At 41.1% G+C, this 24,125-nt stretch overlaps 2 protein-coding genes and 2 long non-coding RNA genes across 7 annotated transcripts; 3 read left to right on the forward strand and 1 right to left on the reverse strand.

The window, feature by feature from the left end:
• Nucleotides 1–3,945: 3,945 nt before the first annotated feature.
• LOC102702880 (electron transfer flavoprotein-ubiquinone oxidoreductase, mitochondrial) lies at nt 3,946–9,740 on the forward strand. Of its 2 annotated transcripts, XM_006661895.3 has the most exons (18): nt 3,966–4,390; nt 4,517–4,593; nt 5,213–5,319; nt 5,423–5,504; nt 5,574–5,682; nt 5,914–5,960; nt 6,071–6,145; nt 6,543–6,659; nt 7,003–7,071; nt 7,175–7,267; nt 7,856–7,958; nt 8,163–8,287; nt 8,444–8,493; nt 8,570–8,636; nt 8,756–8,835; nt 9,139–9,267; nt 9,376–9,442; nt 9,530–9,740. In XM_006661895.3, exons 1-18 carry the CDS (start codon nt 4,141–4,143, stop codon nt 9,611–9,613), a joined length of 1,731 nt encoding a protein of 576 aa, XP_006661958.2. In that variant the 5' UTR covers nt 3,966–4,140; the 3' UTR covers nt 9,614–9,740. The 2 variants fall into 2 exon arrangements, with proteins under 2 accessions (XP_015697500.1, XP_006661958.2); XM_015842014.2 differs by lacking the exons at nt 9,376–9,442; nt 9,530–9,740 and having other exon boundaries at nt 3,946–4,390; nt 8,727–8,835; nt 9,139–9,266.
• Nucleotides 9,741–11,483: 1,743 nt separating this feature from the next.
• Nucleotides 11,484–12,799, reverse strand: LOC102702597 (protein CDI-like). The gene has a single exon (XM_006661894.2). It carries the CDS (start codon nt 12,691–12,693, stop codon nt 11,884–11,886), a length of 810 nt encoding a protein of 269 aa, XP_006661957.1. The 5' UTR covers nt 12,694–12,799; the 3' UTR covers nt 11,484–11,883.
• A 1,551-nt stretch (nt 12,800–14,350) lies between these two features.
• LOC107305101 lies at nt 14,351–16,652 on the forward strand. 2 transcript variants are annotated; one of them, XR_001551187.2, is made up of 3 exons: nt 14,351–14,527; nt 14,831–14,956; nt 16,303–16,652. It is a non-coding gene; the product is annotated as an uncharacterized LOC107305101 (long non-coding RNA). The 2 variants fall into 2 exon arrangements; XR_001551186.2 differs by having other exon boundaries at nt 14,352–14,531.
• Nucleotides 16,653–17,553: 901 nt separating this feature from the next.
• LOC107305102 lies at nt 17,554–23,862 on the forward strand. 2 transcript variants are annotated; one of them, XR_001551188.2, is made up of 7 exons: nt 17,554–17,933; nt 18,052–18,141; nt 18,429–18,819; nt 18,891–19,456; nt 20,126–20,171; nt 22,475–22,555; nt 23,339–23,862. It is a non-coding gene; the product is annotated as an uncharacterized LOC107305102 (long non-coding RNA). The 2 variants fall into 2 exon arrangements; XR_001551189.2 differs by having other exon boundaries at nt 18,895–19,456.
• The last annotated feature ends 263 nt before the right edge of the window (nt 23,863–24,125 follow it).

A 24,125-nucleotide genomic window follows, 5' to 3' on the forward strand; every position in this document is an offset into this window, starting at 1 on the left:
GATGTCTTCGTCTTTTTCACTCTGAAATAGCTAGCTGAGCTGAGCTAGATAGCAAGTACAAATGGAAGTGTAGAACACACAACAGTGTCCTGGTGATGGATGACAGGATGGCATGCCTACAAAGAAAATGGCTCCATTGATTCCCTGATAGATAGTCAGTCCTCACTATGTTCAACCATCTTGAGAAAGATGCAAGCAAAGATTTTGCATGCGAGATTCGTTCTAGTAAGTACTAGTTTACGCAGTTAATTACACCCAGCGTCACAGCCAAGAAAAAAAATTCAGAGCTTCTTCAGCAGGCTGCTGTCATTTTTCCCAGCTACCTGATTTGGTTACCGATGGCTGTCCTGCAACAGTGGTCTGCAAGGTGCCGAAAGCAACGGCAGCAGCAAGATTACATGTCGCAATTTTGGTGACTTCCACGCTGAATTGCACCTTGTGGATCACATGTGTTAATTTTGTCTTGTGCTCTACTGCTCCCTGGCTTCGTATAGAGTTCAGACTTAAGCGTCAGTTCGTTTATTTTGTATAGCTTGTAGACAAGCATTATATTAATGTAGAGATGCTAATGAGTGACGGAGAGAGTATTTCCAACAACCTACATGCGTGAAAGCTGCTAGATAATTGTTGACAAATGTGCCGTAAAGTGCTCCGAGTTCTTGCTTCCACGATTAGGCAACAGTTCTTTAATAAAACTTGTAACAGAAACAAAAAGTTGAGAACCTTGCATTCCATGTGTTCACTAAAAATTCAGGCCACAGACCTCTTCTTGTGATTCACATCTCACTGAAACCAAAAACCTAACCCCTCACCTTCTCAAATGTACCAGCTTTATCTGTCATCTGAATATTGGTGCCTTTGAGGGGTTTTCAGTTCTTGGGAATTAATCATTGCCTGATACGAATAAGACATATCATTAATCAGAAAGCTTAATCTTGAGGCTGTTCATCGTTTGATCATGCATCGCCTTTCGGATGTGTAAAACACTAAGAAATCGTATCGTCGCGGCGATCACATCAGGATGTGGATTGAAGATTTCAAGTCCATGGAGAAATCAGCACAGTGCTACATCATCCTGGGGCCCAATGCTGAAGACGACGTCCTAACATAGTGTGTACTTAGCTCACTCCAATACTCCAATTTGACACGAAGAACACACAATTAAAAAGAACAGTTGCAATCTCCTGCTGGGCCATGCGTGGGTGAAGATTGCTGATGGTTCCCAATTCCATCACATTCCCAAAAATCGCACCGCCAAACCCCCCAATCAGTCATGAACACGACAGATTAATTAGTCCCCCAGAGTTAAAAAATCTTAAAATTTGATCGGCATCTTAAGCGTTGTGATGTGACTGAATTCATTTGCTGAAGACGAGAGCGTGAAGCAAGCAAGAAGGTTCAAGAGTCATTCAGAGAAAAAATAATATATACATACATTTTTAAGGCAGAAAAAGATGTGTGCAACAGGAGCTACTAGCTAGAGGAGTACTAGAGAATCAATCCGACAAGAACAATCTTCCTAACCCGTCCGTGCGGCCACTAAATATATTTTAGAGTTGGACAATAAATATGCCTGACGATTAAATACAATGCCATGTCTTTTGCTTGCCGTACCAATTCAATCGTTTGGTGAAATAGATATGTAATGGATATTTGGAGAGAAAAAAAATATAATTTTTGGGCCAGTTTTGCAGTGTGCTTGGAAGCTACGTGCGAGGAGCAAATGAACAAATGGACATCAGAACTAACAAGACTGTGTTCATCTAACTCCCAAGCTCAACAGCTTTGCAACAAGCCATAAAAATAGTACTACTCGTGGGTCCTGTACTCCTATTCAAATGCTGATTGGAACAGCAGCTTTGAAACTATGCCTGCTTCTAAAGATTTCAGTTGAATTAGTCTCAAAAAAAACTTAACTTTTAGTTGGATTACAGTTTTATTACATCTGTGATCAGTTTTGCGTCATTGACTGCAATATAGATCGGCGAGTTGCATGCATGGGCGCACGAACAGATCGTTGTTCGTGTGGAGGATTCAGAGATAGAAATCCTGTTCGTCGAACAACCGGACACGGTCGCCGGCGCGAGCAAATTTGTCGGCTGAATCGTCGGGTCGCTGCGAATCCGGAGCCTATCTGCTCGGCGATCCTGTGCTGAATTTGTTTATCGCACCGGTACTGAAAAACTTGTCCTTCTTCTCTGAATATTATCTGCACCCGCTGCGATTAAATTAGCTCCAGTTCATGCGTCTGAAACTGAAAACTCTGAATATTAGGTGGTGTTTGGGACAAGGGGCTAAACTATCAGATGTTTGCACACTTATTATAAATTGTAAACGTTGACTATTAGTAAAATCCATCCATAATTTTTGACTAATTCGCGAGACGAATCTAATGAGCCTAATTAATCCATGATTAACCTATGTGATGCTACAGTAAACATACTCTAATTATGGATTAATTAGTCTTAAACAATTCGTCTCACGGATTACCACTCATTTATGAAATTGGTTTTTTATTAGTCTATATTTAATACTTTAAATTAGTGTCCAAACATTCAATATGACGTGAGGCCAAAAAGTTTAGCTCCATCTAAACAACCCCTTAATCGCTCGTGTACAGAGACGAAGCTACGTGCAGGCAGCTCAGAGTGTGCTGCAAACCCATTGTCGAATGCCCTCTGAAACTCTGATGGGGCCTTGTTCTTGGATAAACCAATCCAGTCTGGTTCTGTTCTTGATTCCAGCATTTTGTTAGTGATTTATATAGTTTTTTTTTTGTTCTTACACGGATCAATACACAATAGAGCAAATCTGTGCGTTGACCCAGACAGAGAGAGATGCCGGGCAGTCAGTGCGTGCAGGAATCAGGAGGCAGGATTTGGGATGTTCCTTGTAAGGCAGCAGTAGCACCAGCATGGCTTGGCTTGCTCGTCTGTCTCGATGGTTTTGTCGGCTAAATCACACGATCTTGCAAAAAGCAGAATAACGTAAACTTGAAAGATGTGGCACTACTTCCTCTGGCCTTTTGCTTCAGATGTTCTTGAGAAGTGCCTTGTGTTCATAGACAAATACTACGTGTGTTCATCTTTTTATTAACTTTTTTGACAAGGGAAGTAGCACTACGTATAAACTACTCGTGTGTATTTATTTTTGGAGCTTTTTTACCATTCTTGAAAAGTATCTCAATATATCAAGAATTTTAGTATAAATTTTTGGTACCTTAAGGTACAGTGTACCTCAAGATACCACACTTTTTCAAGGATGATAAAAAAACTCTATAGATAGTGGACAAGATCATCTGGATTTTATTTCAAATAAAACTATGGCAAACTATTATAAAGTTTGTAACCGACTCATACATCTAAATAAAGCTTGAAAGATGAAAAGGGGTGATTGTTGGAAAAGACCACATGACATATTTGAAAAAAAAATAGATAAAATTTTTATATATGTTATTATTGATCTAAAAATTAATACTAAAAATAAACTACGATGGAAAACCTTAAAACTCTAAATTTAAGGTTGAATATTCGTGACTGTTTGCCTTGAAAATATTATACGTACATACCTTATTAACAAAATATAATACTGAATACTTTTTATATAAAAAATATACACATAATTAGGTGAAATACTCATGACCGTTGCACCTGGATGCGGCAGGCATGGGCTCGGCGGCGCTCCGCTCCTCCGGCGAGTCGCTCCTGCATTGGTCGCCGGGAAATTCTTGAAGAACGGGCTGGGCCAAAAGAATCCCAACAGCCCACGAACCTTGTTTCGATGGGCCCAAAACTCTGGGCCGGAATTACGGGCCTAATACTCTAAAGTAGGCCACACCCACAGCCCACAGACATCGAAGTGTTGCAAGGCCCACGAACAGCCCGCGACTTGGTTTTACTATTTTTCTCTCAAAAAAGAAAGAATAATGTGGCTTTCGTCTTCGTCTCCGTCCACCTCAGCGACCTAATCCCATTGCCGAGCAGCCCAGCGGCCACTCCCCATAGCCCACGGTTCCGTAGCTTCTCGGCCTTCTCCTCCTCAGCTTCCTCCCTTTCCCTCTCCCTCTCTTCTGCCTCCTACTTCGATCAATCACGCGGCGGATTCCAGTCGGGGGAAGGCCACGAGGTCGCGATCGGGGCAATGCAACGAGTCCTCCGCGCGGCGGCGGCGGCCGCCAGGCTCGCCCACGCGCCGGGCCACCGCGTGCCGAGGTGGGGCCCGGCGGCGGTGGCGAGGTGGCTCAGCGGAGGCAGGGAGGCGATGAGCTACGACGTGGTGATCGTGGGGGCGGGGCCCGCGGGGCTCGCCGCGGCCATCCGGCTGAAGCAGCTCTGCCGCGCCGCCGACACCGACCTCTCCGTCTGCGTCCTCGAGAAGGGGTCCGAAGTAGGTGCGGCATCCTCACGCACGATCAGCCCCCTTCGGATTTTCTGCGTACTAGCACACCAGTGTGCGAGGTCGTTACTGTCTTCTGTTTGTGTACTTCGGCTTTTGTCTGATTTTACTTTCTCTGTAGGGGCTCATGTATTGTCGGGGAATGTGTTCGAGCCACGAGCATTGGATGAGTTGATCCCGAAGTGGAGGCAATATGATGTATGCACTTCTCTTCTCTAAACTGGATATGTTACATGTTTTAGTTAGTCACTGTGCTGTCTAGGCGAAGTGCAAATTAACGATGTTTGATTCATTCATCAGAAACATACGGTTCAGTTGATCATGGGAAATCATGGATATTTCGGTGTATGAGGATATTTCAGCATCCTGTTGCGTTTCATAGGACTAAGCGGTGGAGCCAGGGGCTTTTCATGGTGTCAAATGACACCAATGAAATCTTGAAAATATCATTATAAATTGATGTATCATATTATTTTCATGTGTATTATTTCTAATAAGTAATAGAGATGACACCAATGACTTTTTAGTCTAGCTCCGCCCTAAGGCACATAATTAGTCTATGTTCAGTGACAGCTGCAAACTGTCAATTTCATCATGACATATCCCAATGAATAACACGTAATCCTTTTGGTAATATGAGCTGACAAACAGAGTGGTCCATGAATCCATGATATCCGTGTTGTTGGTAATGATATGGCATTTCCTTGAATGATGATAGCAAAATACACTGAAGTAGCCAGTAAATTGAAATTAGTAAGTACTACGTACATCTGTACATGAAGCAGTGGAATTTATGTGCCTGTTATGTGTTTGATAGGCCCCAATCAGAGTCCCTGTCTCATCTGACAAGTTCTGGCTGTTAACAAAGAATAGGGCATGGTCACTTCCATCTCCTTTTGATAACAAGGGAAACTATGTGATAAGGTGATGAGATTTTTTTCTAATTATCAGCTTCATCTAATCCAAAGTTCTATATTTCGCTTATTCTAGAGAATCTGATTGTAGAAACATGCTTAATATTGACCAGCTTGAGCCAATTGGTGCGATGGATGGCCATCAAAGCTGAAGAATTGGGTGTTGAAGTATATCCAGGTTTTGCTGCGAGTGAGGTACCATCTTTTTCAGTTGAGGAACTCTTCTGTCTAAGGGCTAATATCTCCCTGAATTTTCTCTAACAGATCCTTTATGATGAAAATCAAAAAGTTACAGGCGTCGCAACCAATGATGTTGGTATTGCTAAAGATGGTTCCAAAAGGGAAACTTATCAGCCTGGTGTTGAATTAAGAGGCGAGTAATCATCTCTATTTAGTGCATATTGTTGAGATAATCAGTTTCTTATTTTCTTTTTTGCATTGCTTCTATAGGCAGATAATAGTGATTTTGTTTCCTGGTTGTTTGTCTTTAAAACCTTTTCAGCCTGTTAACTTTATTCTTTTTGTAAAATTGCTATGTTTTTGTTCCATGCTGGTGGTTCCACTCACGTATCTATTCTCATGGTCAGCTACTTAGAAAATGCAGGGAGGATGACACTGTTGGCTGAGGGTTGCCGAGGTTCATTATCAGAGGTCAGCATAACTCTAGTTTTATGAAATTCATATGTTCCAATTTTTTTCTTCATATTTTGCAGTTTGGTGCTAAAACTCATCACTATATTCTTCTCTATGTTTCTTTCCAGAAAATAATAAGAAACCACAAGCTCAGGGAGAGTGGGCAAGGCCAGCATCAGACATATGCCCTCGGAATTAAGGAGGTATCTTGACATTCAGTAATTCCACTTTCAGTTTCCAAGTGCCTTATTCTCAAATATTGTCAAACAAACTCATATCATCTCATATGGAGTATAAGATTCCTTTTTTAGTGGAAACTGTCCAAATTAAAATCGGTTTGCACACCAAATTATATATGCAATATGCAGGATGCAGACTATAGGTTAGGGCACTTCTTTGTTAATGTTTTTCAATAACCCGTGCACAAACACTCCAAAATATTATTTAATAAAAAAATAGGTCCATGACTTGCACTGTTTTGTTCCTTATAGGGCTATAATTGGTTAGCTTTCTCTTCAAAAATATCCTCATTCTTTTCCTCGGATGACTCACAGACGAGTTAGCAATGCCACTTCAAACTAATTGGAGTCTTTCATTTAGGTTTGGGAGATTGAGGAAGGAAAGCATAAGCCAGGTTCTGTGGTTCATACCGTAGGGTGGCCTTTGGACTCAAATACATATGGAGGATCATTTATTTACCACCTTGATAATAGACAGGTAGTTCTTCTGTTATATTTGCTAATTGTTATCATCTCCCTTTATGAGTTCCCTTTTCCTTTTCTTTTGCAAATACATGTTCAGCGAGTTCTGTCATCTGTATAAAGATGCAAAATGTATTGATCTTAGATGAGATGGACATTTCTTCTGGACAGCCTAAGTTCACAGTTTACAGATTAGTTTGGTTTCAAGGAGGAGCCACTAAACCATCCCTTATTATAGGACCCTTGGTTTGCAGAGTGGATAAATGAATATGTAGTATATAATTTCATTTTCTTCCACAGTAGTTTGAATCAATTTATGGCTTAGTGGTGCTTACTTTATCTCTGCCCTGATATTTCAGTTAGCGATCGGTCTGGTTGTTGCCTTGAATTATCGAAATCCTTTCATGAGTCCATATGATGAATTTCAGGTTTGTAAAGTTTTTGTGGGATATTTGTTTAATGATAATATGGACCTGATGATCGTTTTTTTTTTTTTGGCTACACATTATGAAATCATATTCGATATTTCAGAAATTCAAGCAACACCCTGCTATCAGGAAAATTTTGGAAGGTGGAACAGTTCTTCAGTATGGCGCTCGTACTTTGAATGAAGGTGGCTTTCAAGTAAGATGACATTTAAAAAAAATGAAAATTTTGTAGTAAATAGATTTTCATATATAATCTCCGTGTGTGACTATACTGGGCATATGTTTTATCACATTTCAAGCATTTTTACATGGAAATGAGTGCAATGTACCTAAGCCGCGTTCGTTTGTGGGATAGGGGAGGGTTAGTTATCCGGAGCGGAAAAAGTAGTAATAGATTAGTATATGATTAATTAATTATTAATTATGAAAAAAAAAGATTAATATGATTTTTTAAAACAACTTTTCTATAGAAAATTTTTTAAAAAATACACCGTTTAGCAGTTTAGGAAGTGTGCGCGCGGAAAATAAGGAGGTAAGATAACTTACCCCCTGCCGGCGAACGCGACCCTAGTTTGTTTGGTTAACTATGACATAGTTTCTTTGGTACTATCAATTTTGTGAGATTAATCATTGTTGTAGTGTTGCTCATTTGTTATGCTATGTCATTCAACAATCTATGTAGCTTTCCATTTCCATCCTTCAGTTGAGTGACTTTAGTCGCCCTTATTTTGCATCATTTTGGTTGTTAGTAGTAGTTACTGATAAAGTTTGCATAAAATTTCAGTCAATACCAAATCCAGTTTTTCCTGGAGGTGCAATTATGGGATGCTCTGCAGGGTTCCTTAATGTTCCTAAAATAAAAGGAACTCATACAGCCATGAAATCAGGTACCTTACATATTTTTTTTAAGTTTCATGTTGTAGCATTGCCTGTGCCCTTCCGTGTCAATTGCTTGACATCTTATTTCAGATTTCACTTTTCTTTATCTCCTTAAGTGGTGCATTATTCTCACCTGAAAATGGCAGATCATATGTGCCAACTGTACAGTACGTTGAGAAGCAATGTACTAAAGGGATGAATATGTACAACAGGTATGCTGGCTGCAGAAGCAACTTTCAAAGCTCTTACTGAAGGATCTTCCATGGAACTGTACTGGGAGAATCTCAAGAAGTCATGGATATGGGAAGAGCTCTATAGGGCTCGGAATTATAGACCAGTATGTGTTTATTTTCGTTGCAGGTTTCCGTCAACAATCATTTTCGTCTATAAATATCCCATCATACAAGCTTAAATGAGGATTTGCAGTTTCTGTTTTTCTTTTTCTAAAGCTTCTAAGCAGACAGATCCATTCTTTTTTTCTTTTTTGTTGCAGGCATTTAAATATGGATTTGTTCCAGGCATAGCCTTGTCTGCAGTGGAACGGTGAGCCCAATTAATATGTTATTTACCATACATTCTTCTTATGCAATGAAATCAATATTGGAGTTTGCAATATTAGGTACATATTCAAAGGAAAGTCACCCTTTACACTAAAGCATGGGAGACCTGACCATGAAGCAACAGATGTGAGTTTGAAGTGCTTCTGGCGCTCATCTAATATAGACATTCGTTATTAGCATAAATGAAAAGCACATTGGTTCATTTTGCCACTACAGAGATTGACCAAACACATCCTCGTGAACAGATGGCTAGTTTGCACTCGCCTATTCAATATCCAAAACCAGATGGCCAAATATCCTTTGACGTTCCAACTTCATTATACAGGTAAAATCTGCAGCAAGAATAACGAGCGTCTATACAAATTTTGTAATTCTTCATTGAAGTTATGTTCAATTTTGTTTACTAACGATAGTGCTTTCCCTTGAACCGGTTTTTAGAACTTTTTCATCAATTGCCACATGTAACATAGTAACCTCATTAGCATTCATCAAATTTGGTGGATGAACAGATATCGTTCTCCATTCTTTTATCTTGAATCCGAGTCCCCTATGATTGGTAAATATAATTTTAGAGTGTTTATTACATTCACATTCTGTACTCTGAGCATTTGTAACCTCATTTATACAGGAGCAGCACAAACCATGAGCATGATCAACCTCCGCATCTCCGCTTGAGGGATCCTACAGTCCCGGAGAGAGTAAACCTTCCTCTGTATGCCGGACCGGAGTCACGTTATTGTCCAGCTCGAGTTTACGAGTATGAAATTGGTCTTTCCTACTTGAAGAAAAGCTAATCTGCAATTAAGTACTATGTGCCCCAAATAAAAGATTGCTAATTGCTTCTGCCATATCTGTTCTCACGCAGGTATGTCTCTGACGATAAAGGTGACCAGAAGCTTCACATAAATGCCCAAAATTGCCTTCATTGCAAGGTATTCCCCATGATTCAGTTGCTCATGGGCATTGCATTTCTGCTTCCTGTACCCTGAATAACCTGAATGAAATGTTGGAATGTACAGGCTTGTGACATTAAAGATCCAAAGCAAAACATCGAATGGACCGTTCCAGAAGGTGGAGGCGGCCCTGGCTACACAGTAATGTAGACATTAGCGAAATATTGTGCTTGATACCATGAAAACATAAACCGAGGTAATAAAATGTCATCATGTATTTGTGTAGAATGTGTGATACATAAACCAAGGTAATAAAATGTCATGATGTATTCTTCTAGAATGTGTGATACATTTCTTCTGTCAATCTAAACAACCTCTACTGCACATTCCGAAGCACAACCAAAATAAAGGAAATTCAGTATAGAATCACAAACCGATCCACATATGCAATCACTTGTCATCAGAGCTAGCCAAATTTCTACTGCACGTTCCGAAGCACAACCAAAATAAAGTAAATTCAGTGTAGAATCACAAACCGATCCACATATGCAATCACTTGTCATCAGAGCTAGCCAAATTTATACGGAGTTTCTTCAGTTTGGTTTCAAACGTTACATACCGAATTTGTCAGACTTATTTTGAAGGAAATTAAATTTAGTCGTAACACTAGAGGCAAGATGTGTGGGGTAGGCCATTGGAAACGCAGAGATCAGACGAACTTTCGGTGAGATGGGCAAGCTTGGGCCTGCAAATTAAATTTATATAGCCGTGTAAAGATGGATTTTTTTTTAATTTTTAAGTTTATTTAATAAATAATTTACAAAAATATATTTATTTACTAAATAATTTACAAAATATATTTATTTAGTAAATTTTAGAAATGAAAATATATTTTTGTAAATTATTTATTAAATAAACTTAAAAATTAAAAAAATTCTGTAAAGATGATTAGATGGCCCACACTAGTTGGGCCCGATCGGTAATGCGTATTACGTGCGGCCGATACTAATTGGGCCGGAAGGGTGGTCGGCTACACGTGCGACTCGTTACGGAGGCGGTGGTAGACGGCTGCTTCCATTCCACCGGCCGCGGAGAAGACGATTCGCCGCCGCCGCCGCCGCTCTCTTTGAAGTCATGTTCCTCAGGCCTCAGCCGAACGGAAATCTGCTCTACGTGGTTTGGAATCACATTTTTTCAGCCAGATTGCAACCATTCTCAGGCAAGGATCGATGTAGGTTCATTCTGTCTCTGTGTTGTGTTTTTGGGGTGATCCAGACGGCATTTCTGCAACGAATTAATAAAGGTATCAAGATACAGCCAAAGACATTTGCACATGAAGCCACGTTTCGGTACGACGCAGATGCTGACCACTGACACGAATTGCTGCTGGCTGCAAAGCTTCAGTTCAGAGAGGACCAGATACTTTGCTTCGAGTCGCAACATGGTGAAAAAAAGATAAGAGTATTGACCACCGACGAGGCACATTGTCCAGCAATAATCCAACATGATGCTTTGCTTGCATCCTTGGACAGTATACTTGTTTAACGAGGAGAGACGCACACTCATCACAGAGCAAAGGCACAATCTTAAGCGCAGTGAAATGATGAGAATGATCAATGGATTGCATTGCAATATACTACTAGCAGGCAGCAGCTGCAGCTTGCATCAACTTTGGATTTTCTTATCAGAAGAGAAATTTCAAGCGACCAGAATGAGGTGATCACAGGTATAGTATGCCGCAGTTGTATAGTGTACACGTGACTAGGAGTACAATGTGTACGGATGACAGGACAGATTTTGAGCTGGTCTTGTCCAAAATCTCCAACGAACATGCATCTGTGATTATGTCACTGAGCTTAGTTTAATTAACAGATAGTAGTAATATAGTCGAAAACGAAGCGATCTCTTCGGATTATCTGTGTCGAGTGTACGGGAACATCCCTATGTTCACCAACTAAACAAATGGGCCATTCTACGCAAGATTAACCAAAATCATAACAGGTTTTCCGTGAAAAATCCAATCTCCTGAATAGGTGGAATGCAGACACCAACATAATGCTACCTGCAAACCGATGAAATGGGGACCAAATCATCACTGCAAAAAGAAGAGAATGCCATTCCCAGCATCAGAAGAGATTCACATTTCTATGATCAGAATTCAGGAACAGCAGAAACAGGTACAGGGTCAATTGATCAAAGGGCAAAAGAACTAAAATTTCTGAACATTGAGGACTCATAGATCGATTGATTTGATGATTTGCAGCTACACAAAAAGCGTACTACGAACTACGAATAAGCAAGTATACTAGAGCTATCCACTCATAGCCTACCACCCAAACCAAACCAAGAAACCGACAGATTAGTAACATGATTTGCTACTGCTACTGCATCCGTGAGTGAATTTCTGAATGGAAAGTGCTCGATTTGACCAAGGAAAAGAACCAATTCAATGCAAAATTGCAAATGCAATGCAAATCAATTCAATTCCCCTCTTTCTTCTTCTCCTCCTCGCCGCCGTTGGCATTGATGAGCTGCTGCTGCTGCTGCTTCTCCTTCTCCTTGTCGGCCTTGAGCTCCTCGGCCTCCTTGATCCAGAGCTCGGCGAAGTCGCAGTTCCTGTACCTCTCGAACCATGGACCGCCGGAGGTGTAGTGGATGGCCTTGGGCTGCGTGGACGGGTCGGCCGGGTCGACCTTGTTGTGGCCGACGAGGAAGTTCCAGGCGAAGGGGATCTCGCCGATCTCGTCGTCGTCGAGCCAGGCGAAGCGGTGGAGGAAGGCGCCGGTCTGGGTGCTGACGGCGTCCGGGGTGAGCGCGGCGACGTTCTTGGGGTGGCCGCAGTTGTAGAGCACCATGGAGGACCAGTTCTTGCGCGGGTACACGGTCTGGATGGCGCCGTCCATCTTGGTGGGCTCGGCGGGCGCGTACTCGTGCTTGACGCAGGCGACGGCGAGGCGGTCGGCGGAGGCGGGGAGGCATGCGAGGAGGCCGGCGATGTCGGCGAGGTAGAGGAAGTCGCAGTCGACGAAGAGCGCCCAGCCGCGGTAGCCGGCGAGGTAGGGGGTGAGGAAGCGGGTGAAGGAGAACTCGGTGCTCTCGGTGGGGCCGCGCTCCCGCCAGTACAGCCCCGCCGCGCGGAGCTCCGGCTGCCGGATGGGCCGCACGTCGACGGGCACCGACGCGTGGCGGAGCAGGCTGCGGCGGCACACCTCGTATGCCTCGTCCTCCCGCGGGTCGTAGCCGACGAACACGCGGAACGGCTCCTCCGGCGACGGCGGCGACACCGTCATGGCCGGCCCGGGGAGGGGGATGGGATCTGGCGGAGCGGGCGCCCGGGCCTTAATGCGCGGTGGGATTGGGTTCGGAACGCGAGGTGGTACTAAAAATCCCAAAGATGGCAAAACGAAAGAGGGAGATGGCTGTCTCTTCCGCGCTCAATATAAGGCGCGGCCCACGCCTGCGCTGCCGTGCGCATCCCCGGTCACTGACGCGTGGGCCATGGTCGCGCAGGTCCACGACGTGGACCCACCTGTCGGCGAGTGTGGCGGTGGAAAAGGTAGCGGACAGATGGGCGGAGCGGGGGTCGCCGTAACCGGGGGAGAAGGCAGCGGCGGTGAAGTCTGTGGGTGCATGCGTCGGTGACGACGATGAGAGCGGCCGCGGGGATGTCGGTTGGATCTCGAATGCCGTCACGTTTACAAAATCAACAGAATCAGAATGGTTTCCAGGATCCAAATTATTCTCAGTTTTTAAAGACAAGTTAAATGTTGTATTTTTTTAAAAAAATCGTGTGTGTAAGCCCACCATCTTGCATCGTTTATACCAAAATAAGGTGATTTTCCATATATGAGTTAAAATAATTCAAAGTGAACTTTAAGCTTTTAGAAATTTTGTTCCAATTTTATCATTTTTTCATGGTTTTTGATCGGATGGGGAGACTGTGAACCGTGGATGCCATAATGCCGGTGGCAGCACGCATGCGGCGCGGGATCCAGGGGCCGGCCGCCGGATTGCCGCGCGCGAGCTGGACGGCCATGTGCGCCGGCGAAGCCTCCCCTGCTAGTAGACTGTAATCCAATCCAAATCCACTCCAATTTATTTTTTTGCTAATTAGTCTATCAAATCAACCCACACCAATTATTCTTTATTAGAATCCAATCCAAATCAATCCAACTTTAATTTTAGTCCAACCCGCACCAACTCATTTGGTTAAAATGGATTCAATCCACTCTTGTAGAATTGATGCACTATTTGATATGTATAAACTCGAACTTAAAATCTTAAAACTCGCGTTCACACTATAAAAGTTTATCAAATTTGACTGAAATTTGGTAGAATGATTTGTTATGTATAAAAGCAACTTTGTGCAAATTTTGGTCGATTTCTACATGTGGGCCCCACGTATGTATATTATCTTATTCATTAGCTATCCAATTAAAGGATCTATTTACCTCCACGGGTTAAATCCATTTAGAACCTAAAATCACCTAATCAAATCCAGTCCATACTAATCCATTTGTCTCTATAACCCAATCTAATCCAGACCATTTGAAGTTACACTCCATTTACACCCAACCAAACACAATTCAAATTAAAACAATCCATTTAACCCATTTCCATTCAACCTGGCTTGTGTGTGCCTACCCCGAATTGCCGTGCAGCCCGCTACTAAATTCCGAGCGCCACGCGCGCCCACGGCCCACAGGCTCCCGTGCCGAACCGCGGCCCATCGCAACGGGCCGGGCCACACTGCGCCGCCGGAGCAGGCCCATCAATGCCGATGGTGCCTGATCTGATCGGGCCGGAGCACGACGCAGCTTCGTCTCTCTGCTCGGCCCGTGTCCGAGGCGACGAGCGGCCCACTCGAGCCGCCACGACGCCGGCCGGGCGCGGGCGCCGGTGCCGCGCGGTGGCCGGCCCGAACAACCCGCCGTGCGTACCTCCCCGCTCGGCAATGCGGCTAGGTCTTCCTCCTCCTCCCCCTCCTCCTAACTCGGCTCCTGGCGCGGTCCCCTCTGCACCGTGGGGATGGGCCGGCCCTCCTCGCCGGCGCCGCCTCCTTCTGCGCGGCTCGGTTCGGTTGGGAGGGGGAGGATGCCGCGGCGGGCCATGTAATGGTGAAGTGTGGGTACTCCCTGATGCGCCCCTGCACTTACCATCCTTTCTCCTCCCACTGATCACTCTCGTTGCTAGGCCTGAAACTTTTTACTACCCAACATATTCAGTCGATATATTTATTTCAGTTCATGTAATGATGTAACCCTAGCATATTGTCCTGGTTGATGGCTCGGCAGAATTGCAGAAGTGTACTTAGAGTTGCAGAAGGAGTTTTAGAAAAGGATTCTGCGAAATTAAATGAAAGGAATAGTTATATTTGAATATTGAATTATACTTTGGTTAGTACAATACAATCATTTCTCTTTTCAGGTCTGTATGGATTCTTGGCCCCTTAGTGCAGCGGCTCACTAAGTCAATCGGTTCTCTTTTATGGACTCTTTTATGGATTCTTTCTCTTGCCCGTCTGATGAATGATATCCCAGCACCATACTTTCAGTAAGTATTCTAATGCCTGCCTTTCCAATAAATAATCACTTGAGTTTGAGTTGTCCTTTTTTCTTATCGTTGGTTGACTTCACAGATATATAGTAGTGCCTTGCACTTACAATTGCTGTTCAAGACATTTTTGTTTTAGTAGCCTCTAAGGTGAACTCAAGAAAACAGTTTGGATCAAATAGAAAGAGAAATAAAGTCAGATGATTTTATGGGAAAGAAAGAAAATACGGTCAGCTCTAAGTGACTTACAGAAGTAGCAATTACCTGTCATGGTCAAGGTTCTAAATAGCAGGCTAAGCCGGTTAGCGGTTGGACACTCCAATGTCTAAGAGCAGCTATAGCGGGCTATAGCCAGTTAGTCACAGCTAAGGCATTTAGCGGATTTGAAAAATATTTGAAAAAAAATCCAAAAGATTGATAGAATTTTGGTTGCATGTTAGAAGTCATATTATCTGAAGGGCTGAACTGGGGATGAATCTTTGCTGATTTGCATTTATTCTTAATGCTTTAAAATAATGATAGTCTCTGCATAAACCCTTCCAAATGTTGTCAAGTCTGACTAAGATAGTGATTGACGGCATTGATGTAAGTGAACATTTATTTTGTTTTTGAATAATCTTTCATGCATTACATCCAGCTTGCGCTATATCATCATGCAACATTATTAGGTCAGTAGTCAAATTGTCAAGGGCGTGTAAGGTTCTTTCATTATTCTTTAAGGTAGCCTTTAGCACATACTGCAAGTTATGTTTGCTGAAGTAATGATAATATATTTGAAGGAGGCATGCTCTTGACCATGAGCGAAAGGTGAGCTATTTTGTTCGATTTGACATCTGTAAAATAGGATAAGTATGATTACTGTGTGAAAATAAACTAACATGTGTTTTCAGTGTTTTATACTTTGTCTGCGGGACCTAGACTAGCGGCGATAATGATATTATTTCAACTTGTTTCAAATTTCAATACATAACAACTGTATTCATGTGTGCGCCAATAAGTGTGAGTTTTCCAAAAAAACACATAAGGAAATATGTAGGTAATTATTTGTCGAAATGTTTGTTTTTCCTCTGTCCCTTGTTGGTAAGTCTATACATAAGAACTGATGATGTGTGTGATTTGCTTGTGACAATCCTTTGACTTCATCTGTTCTAACAATGTTTGTACTACTAACTCCATTTTATAATGTAAGCTTTTCTAACATTGCCTATATTTATATGAATGCTAATGAATTTAGACATAAATACAACTAATATACCTTGATCAATAGATGAACCTAACATAGCTAAAAAGTGTTACAATATGAAACGGTGGGAGTACATCAGTTTCCGTCCAAATGTTTGTTTCAGGTGAAGAATCTTATACTGGAATTTGCTGTTTGAGTAGCTGCTTGACTCTTATCAGAACTCTGGCATATCAATTGAGGAGGCCCAACTTGGTGAGAATCTTCCTATTTTGGGCTATGCCGTGATAATCAAAAGATTTCCTCTAACGGTTAATATGTAAGCTGGAAACACCTTATCTATATTCTAGTTTACATTATCTCCAGCAAAGTTGTGGCAATTGTAAGTATGGTCTGTGAAAATGACCTCTCAAAGGCCAACCCACTTGTATGGCTGGAAAGTTACAGGAATTTTTATGCTCATATGTTCCTATCCATCAACAGTAATGTTTCGATATATTGGGATTCTTTATCGCAGTTCCTACTGTAGTGTGAAATTCTTTGTGGGCTCAAAAGCCTCCCCATGGTTATCTAATTAACCATCTGGCCCGCTAGCTCGAATACTTTTGTCATATCTTAGTAGATGATATAATGACACACCTCCAAGCTTGGGCTGACAATGAAAGGTAGCATCGCTGGAGTGATGGACATGAAAGTAAAATGATAAAACACATCCTTTTCGAAAGAACTGGGACTCCACTGATTTCGAATATTTATCTTCTACAGTAGCTGTGACTAACTGGGCTGTATTCGTATACGTGGTACAGGATGCTCATTACGATCCACTAACCTCACACTGTTAGGCATTTTAGCTCAGTATATTAAATTATTGAAATTTCTTTATCCTGAGCTTGATTTTCCTTTTTACAACAAGGCTAGTTAGTGCATGCAATAATTCATAAAAGCTTGCAACCGGATTCCCTCACGAATTGCTTTTTATATATTTTAGAGATATTGCTACATATTGCTTAGAACAGAGTACTGTTTCAATGCAGAAGTCTAGGGTACAGAGGAGTTGGGAAAAGGAAGGTGGTGATAATTGTTCTGTATAGGAATGGGGTCCCATGGCAATGTTAACTATGGGAGAGGAGGGGAGGAAGAGTTGGTTATGAGGCCATGTGCAACGGGAGGGCACAAGTGGGGAACAGGGGTTGCACGGGATAACATGGGAGCCATGTCTCTCCATGTTGCCTAGTGAGTATTTGTGTATAGCTTTCATTCTTGGCTGGACTCCTCTGGCATGGGAATAACTACCAACAACTCGCAATTCCCCTACTTCTACTTTGCATATCTTACCCTTTTCCAACCTCTATTAGAAATCAAAAGAAATGGGAGCTTTACTATTTTTTTCCTTTTCCATTTTACTTTTGTAGATTCGATTTCAATGTCATTCCTGTGGGGGACATGGAAGAGAATTCATTCCCTCAGATGTGATGAGTTTGGTATTTGATGAAGTAAATATGATCCAATCCCTCGATATCTACCAAGTAATCAGCTTTAAATTAATTTGAAGTATTTGCCTATTGTACCATTCTGTTATTTCCTACTGAAAGCAGATGATTTACTGGGGATACCCTGTGTGCTATGATCATGGAGGAACGATTTTGCATGCTGTCAGTAAAGTTTTTGCAGCACCTAACACTAACGGATATCAGAAAGAGTTTCTTAGTGCACTACAGCATTGGTGCGCTCACCTAATCATGAGACAAGACAACCAGAGCAATGGTGGAAATTCTAAATGTAATTGAGCACATTAAGGTGAAATGGACTTCTGACTGATACATTCTTTTGTGGTTTGGTCACTTTGTACTGCCCCGTAATGACAGTAACACTCAAGTATGTGCTTTAGGTGATGGTACCTTTTGTGAAACTGTAGGGAATCTTTGCTGGAACCATGATGTACAAGCGAAATGTTGGCACTTTAACCTAATGAGAAGGAAACTAGCAGTTGTGATTATCACATGGGGTAGGCACTTATTTGAGTATGGCTGAGTTGCCAAGATAAAAACACCTTGGGACACTGGAAAGCCGATATGTAAATTGGAATATATGATTTTAGTCCCTTTTAGATATACTTGTGACTTTTATCTATTTTTTACTTTAATCCTGGCCGAGGTGCAGCACTTCAGTTTCCTCAATAATCAAGTGATATCAATCGTATTTGAAATCTCTGACGTATTATCCACATTTTTTTTAATTCAAGATTGCTATCTTCCAGTTCCAGTTACATCCACTGTTTTTTCCTGTTTACAGTACTGGCATCTATTATCTGACGGCATCAGGGAGCTTATATTATGGCGTACAAGTGCTCACAGGGACAACCAAATTGGCCGGCTCTCTTTCATTGTGGTCGTTGAAGTATTGTTGTCAACAGTTGGTCCTAACTTCACTTGTTGGGTAGGTGCTGCTAAAAGGTTAATGGAAGTGCACATTTAGCTAGCTTTGTACAGATGCACACCACACAAGGGATTATGGAAAGGGGAAACGGTTGGCAGAGATTAACATCTTGAACTATTGACAGCTCCATCCTGGACACAACAATATTGGATTTTTGCTGTAACAGAAATGGTCCTACCCCTTGCACAGGCTAAAAGCCAGTTCAAGCTTTTCTCTGAAGAAAGAAGGTTCCTTTTCCTCCAATAAGGTCAGTGCTAATCTGTCATTAACTCCACGAAGTCGGTTAATCTACTGGTTTTAATTTGGCTTTGTTAAAAGACAGGGAAGGAATCCAGGCGTCCAGCCTCTGATCTGCCGATTAGATCGATGCTGTTTCTTCAGGGACAAGTACTAATGATTCAACCAGCTTCAGGCTCACGTCTTGGCATGTGACCCGATCGGATGTACGCAAGGTTTTGTGGCTAACCAAACCAGACCTGATGACCTGGTGGTCCAGATGGACAACGCAAGCTAACTAGATATGTGGTTTATCTTTAAGGATCGATGGATCTGCTTAATTAGTTACTTCCATCCAACCTTGAAGAGGACAAAGGAAAAAGATGTCTAATTTCAGATCGTCTCCAGCAACACGTACGGGACCATGATAATGTATGGGTTCCGTTTGGACCATCATCGATCGCCGCGGCTCACCGGCGTGCACAGTGGGAGCCGCCGGCTGGACCATTTTCACATATATAGCAAGGGGCCATTTGGATGCATCTCGCTGTTTAACTCGTTGATTAGTCATGCCAGACAAAGCTTGCTTAAACCCTTCATTGGTTGACACAGCTCACATTATTTAATTTCTTAAACAAATGGTCGCGCCCCTATAAGGAATTGTTCAGGTAATCCATCAGGTGCTTTGTTTTGCTAATTACTTCCTACTTATTTATATATATGACTTATTCGGTCAAACTTTTTAAACTTTAACCCCCAATAATTTCAAAATATTTAGATTAAAAACCTAAAAATCATGGGTCGATTTTGCCTTTATAAATACTTATGTGTTATTATAATAAATTATGTTCTAATAGCAGAATAGTGGTCAAAGTTGCACCCAAACACCTAAAGAAAAATCAACAGTTTCGTTTACTTTAATATGGAGTTATTAATTTGTAAATGTATGCATAATGTTTGCAATAAGTTTACTCTATTTTTTTATCACATTGCCACATATTATATGTTTTACGTAACTATTGCAACCAGTTTCTTTAATCAATTTTGTTTGTATAGAAGGCAATTAATTAGAGTCCTTGTTTAGCATTTCTGATAATTAAAAAAACCTCCCAGGTATCCCTGCGACGGGGCCTTTAAAGGGTAAATTAAAATACACGTTGGTGAGGCTTCTTTTGGTAAATTCTTGGTGCACGCAGCAGCCATGCATGCATATAACTAAGTTAGCCTAGCAGCTTTGTGTGACACTGACACCACAGAACACGACACGCAGAGCTCATCCCGACGTTGGAGGGAACCCCCTTTTTTTAGTTATTTACCTCTCTTTTTATTTGTTTCAGCCTTGCTGCTCTGGAAAAGGTCCCTGGAATCGCCGCAACTTTACAGGTTTTTTAATCCTCTCTTCTATGCAGTCGCACTAATATAATAAAAAGAGATAAGAGAGATTAAAAAAACAATAGAGACGCAACAGATCAAAAGAAACTAGCACATCATGATGTCGCTGTCAGGCCGCATATTAAGCCATTAATAATTTAGTTTTGCATACTTGTGCCGCTTCCAAACGCTTCTCTTTGTTCTTATCATTTGAGCTGCGACCCAATCATTTTAACATCACCTTTTCTTACACTAGGAAGGATGCCCTTTTTCTCTTTACCGATTTGTCACCCTAGGATAGATGATACCTCCTCATCTGCACCTTTTTTTTTTGGCACCGACATGCACGCTTGTGTTCTAGCTAGCTAATTGTTAAATTAAATTTGCATAAACCTACCAAAATTTAGTTAGTGAAGTTCAAAAAAAAATATATACCTCACTTAGTGTACCAAATGTTATCTGACGTTTACTTTAATATGTTAGTTGATGACATACCCGGCCCCTATATAACCTAATAAAAATGTATTTAGTTGATTGATCATATCCTGTGTAAACATGATAGAGTTTTGTATATGTTGAACCACTATTCACGGAAATTAAGCGGATGGTACGTTCTCAAGGGACATGTCTTTTTATATATATCTTATTTTAGTGGACAATGCTACTAACAACGCAATCAATGGGTGTCATTTTCAGACATTGTTGGCATTAATAAAAACAAGATTAGCTCAATCGAGTGGGTAAACTCTTGCCCTTTCGTTAAAAATGGATTACTTAGTGTACGACTATAAACATGCACGCAAGGGTAAGTACGCCGATGAGGCGATGATTCTAATTAAGCGGTCCCTATGTTAATTGAAAACATTTAACGTGAAGACCACCGAAAGCTAAATATCTTAAATATAGGCATTTCTATGAGGACTAGGAAGCTTTAAATTTTTTATGTACTTGATTGGTTATATAAGTATGTTAGTGTGTCAACGAAGCCACAAAGCATCTAATTAATTAACTAGCCAACTCCGGTTGCTATAGAAGTGAGAATTGCATGATCGATCTCAGAATCTCAACCATTAATTCATTTAGGGTTTCCCTCAGTAGAAAAATAGAATTAATTGGAGGCAACATTTTTTTATAAAATACTTGCTATAGCTGTCACAAAATTAGAACCTAGTTTTTCTTTCTCCCTAGTCTCCTGATGTGCCCTTCTCCTGTACCTAACTAGCACACCGATAAAAGCTGCTAGTATGTAAAGTTGTAACAAACAAGGATGGCAAAACCGACATATAGCACTGAAGATAAGATCAGTGCTCCAATATATATATGAAATATGATGCATGTTCCATATCTAAGATTATGAAATATTGAAGAAGAAATCGATGCATTTCTTTAATTATTCATCATGTTCATTTACTTATCTGTTTAATGTTATCTAGACGAAGCTAGCAGTCTGACCAAGGCATATGCAATTATGCATGCCATTTCATTTTCTTTGAGATCAGCTTGTAGCATCTAATAAAAATATTCTACAAAAATGCAACACTGGTGTTCTAGTATTTGTTTATTCTTATGTGTGCCTGACGTCGTTTGTAGTGTAATTTAGATTCTCCCTGATGATAAGAATAATTAATCACCAAGTATTTGCTGACATGATGCCTACACTTGAGAAAATGTCCTTACAAAGACACAATATTGCCGGCAATATATACACAGGAGTAACGCTTCAAAAGAAAACTCAAATCTTGTACAGATTGGTTACATTTTTGTAAATTTACATGTGTACAGTGATCATCGTTTTCATTTAAAGACCAAGTGAATTGCTTGCACCCTTGTCTTTCGCTTTTGCATGTAAGTCAAAATTTGAATTTTCAACTTTAAATTTGGAGTTGGTTAGAGGTTTTTTTATTGTTTTGTTTATTTTATAGATTTAACTTTTAGATGGCTATGAAAACCCTATTTGATGTCTGCAGCGTAGAAATTTCAATAAACCAGTCGTTGCCAAGGAGGCTAGCTTTAAGCTACACCTTCAGATAAAATCAAACCTAGTGAAAAACCTGTGTAACACTGGGTGTTGACTTAGCGAAGTTTCTTGATATTTTTTTCTCTTAGTTGTGCCCGGTGTCCAGTCCTCAAGTAACAGCGCCTCGTGATCCGTGGAGTCACCGCACATGCTACCGGGCCAGTGAATTCTTACAATGTGCAAGCCAAATTTTTCCAATTCTTTTTCTCTCTCTCTCTCACCTTATTACCCTGTTCACTAATAGTACGTTGAAGTTGGTTCTCTCTTCTCTCTCGCTCACCAAAAGAATCTTCTGCAGCTACCTCTCTGAATGAGAGTCTGCCTTTCCATGCACAAACTCTCAGTGTATGGCCCTGCTGCAGATTATTACCCACCCAAGGTAAGAAAAGGGTAATTTTGCTTGGGCCTGGAATACCGTTTGTTTTTTAGTATATGTTCAGTGCCTTTAGCATTGGTTTGTCCAACTTTTTTTAATTAGTTAGAAGAGAGCTGTGGGTGTGTGTTTGTTCTATAATACATTTTTACTCTACACATGCAGATGCTATTGCCAGAGGGATTGTACACTAAGACCCTGTTTAGATACTTTTGCCATTTTGAAGCACTTTTTGGCAAAATAGATCTAAACACTAGGACTCTGTTTAGATCCATCAAAATAGCAAAAGTTTTACCATTTTGGAGCACTTTTTGGCAAAATGGATCTAAACACTAAGGTAAAAAATGATAACTTTGCATTTGGCATTTGGCAGTCTAGAGTAGCAAATTTCGTCAAAAAGCGCATAGGGATGCGGACCACCTCTCACTTTTACCTAAAAAATGGCAAGTTTTGCATGCCTCTAAACACCAAGTTGCAAAAATACAATGCCAAAACTTTTGTCATTTGCCATTTGCTATTCCAAATGGATCTAAACAGGCCCTAGGATAAGAAAATGATAATTTTACATTTGGTATTTGGCAGTATAGAGTAGCAAATTTCATCAAAAAGTGCATAGGGATGTAGAGCACCTCTCACTTTTGCCCAAAAATAGCAACTTTTACATACCTCTAAACACCAACTTGAAAAAATACAATGTCAAAACTTTTACCCTAAAACTTTTATCATTTGTCATTTACCATTCCAAATGTCTCTAGACTGGGCTTGAATTTACACACAGATCTCACACAGGTTGGCAGATGAATTGGCCCTCCCACTCATTGGACATGTGACTTACCACCATGACAAGATAAAAAGCCAGTGGTAAAAAAAAAAAAGGAACAGAAGGGAGCACAAGTAGGAAGCAAGGTGGCACTGTGTGGGCTCCTCCTGGACATGTCTGATCCCAATTTCCTATCTCTCCCTCTTTTTACCTTTCTCACCATCCCATGTGCAACATTCAGCCTGCAGCCAGAAGAAAGTAGCTAGAGCCAAGCTCGCCCTTCTCATGCCAATTGCCCAAGCAACTCGATCAGAGTGTGTGAGAAAATATATATGCATGACTACTGTGTACTAGGGAATTGTGAATGAAGTTGTAGCTCATGTAAATCTACTGTTATAGGATAGCAAGTGTTGTCAAACATGATAAACTTTTTTATTAGATTGATCACTAAGTATATTATTGGTACATGTAGGCATAGTGCCTAGATTATCCATGTATTTAGCTAAGAAATGCCGCATTCGAATCCACAAGTATAATGGTACCCTTCGATATATGGCATGCAGGCAAGTAATAACCCCAATAGCATAAATCTCTCTTTTTTTTCCTTTCATGAAACACATTACAAACCAGAAGCTTATAGACACATCCACACTCACCGCGCATATTCACTCTATCCTTATAAACGTCCAGACACATGCACACTCTATTCCTATATGTTTTTTCCGAGGGACTTAACAACCTAACCAACTTAGCTATGCTCAAATCATACATACACCATCTATCTATGTTTTTCCTATATGTTTTATTAGGGCACTA

The sequence above is a fragment of the Oryza brachyantha genome, chromosome 10 (genome assembly GCF_000231095.2).
Source record: "Oryza brachyantha chromosome 10, ObraRS2, whole genome shotgun sequence".
Lineage (NCBI taxonomy): Eukaryota > Viridiplantae > Streptophyta > Magnoliopsida > Poales > Poaceae > Oryza > Oryza brachyantha.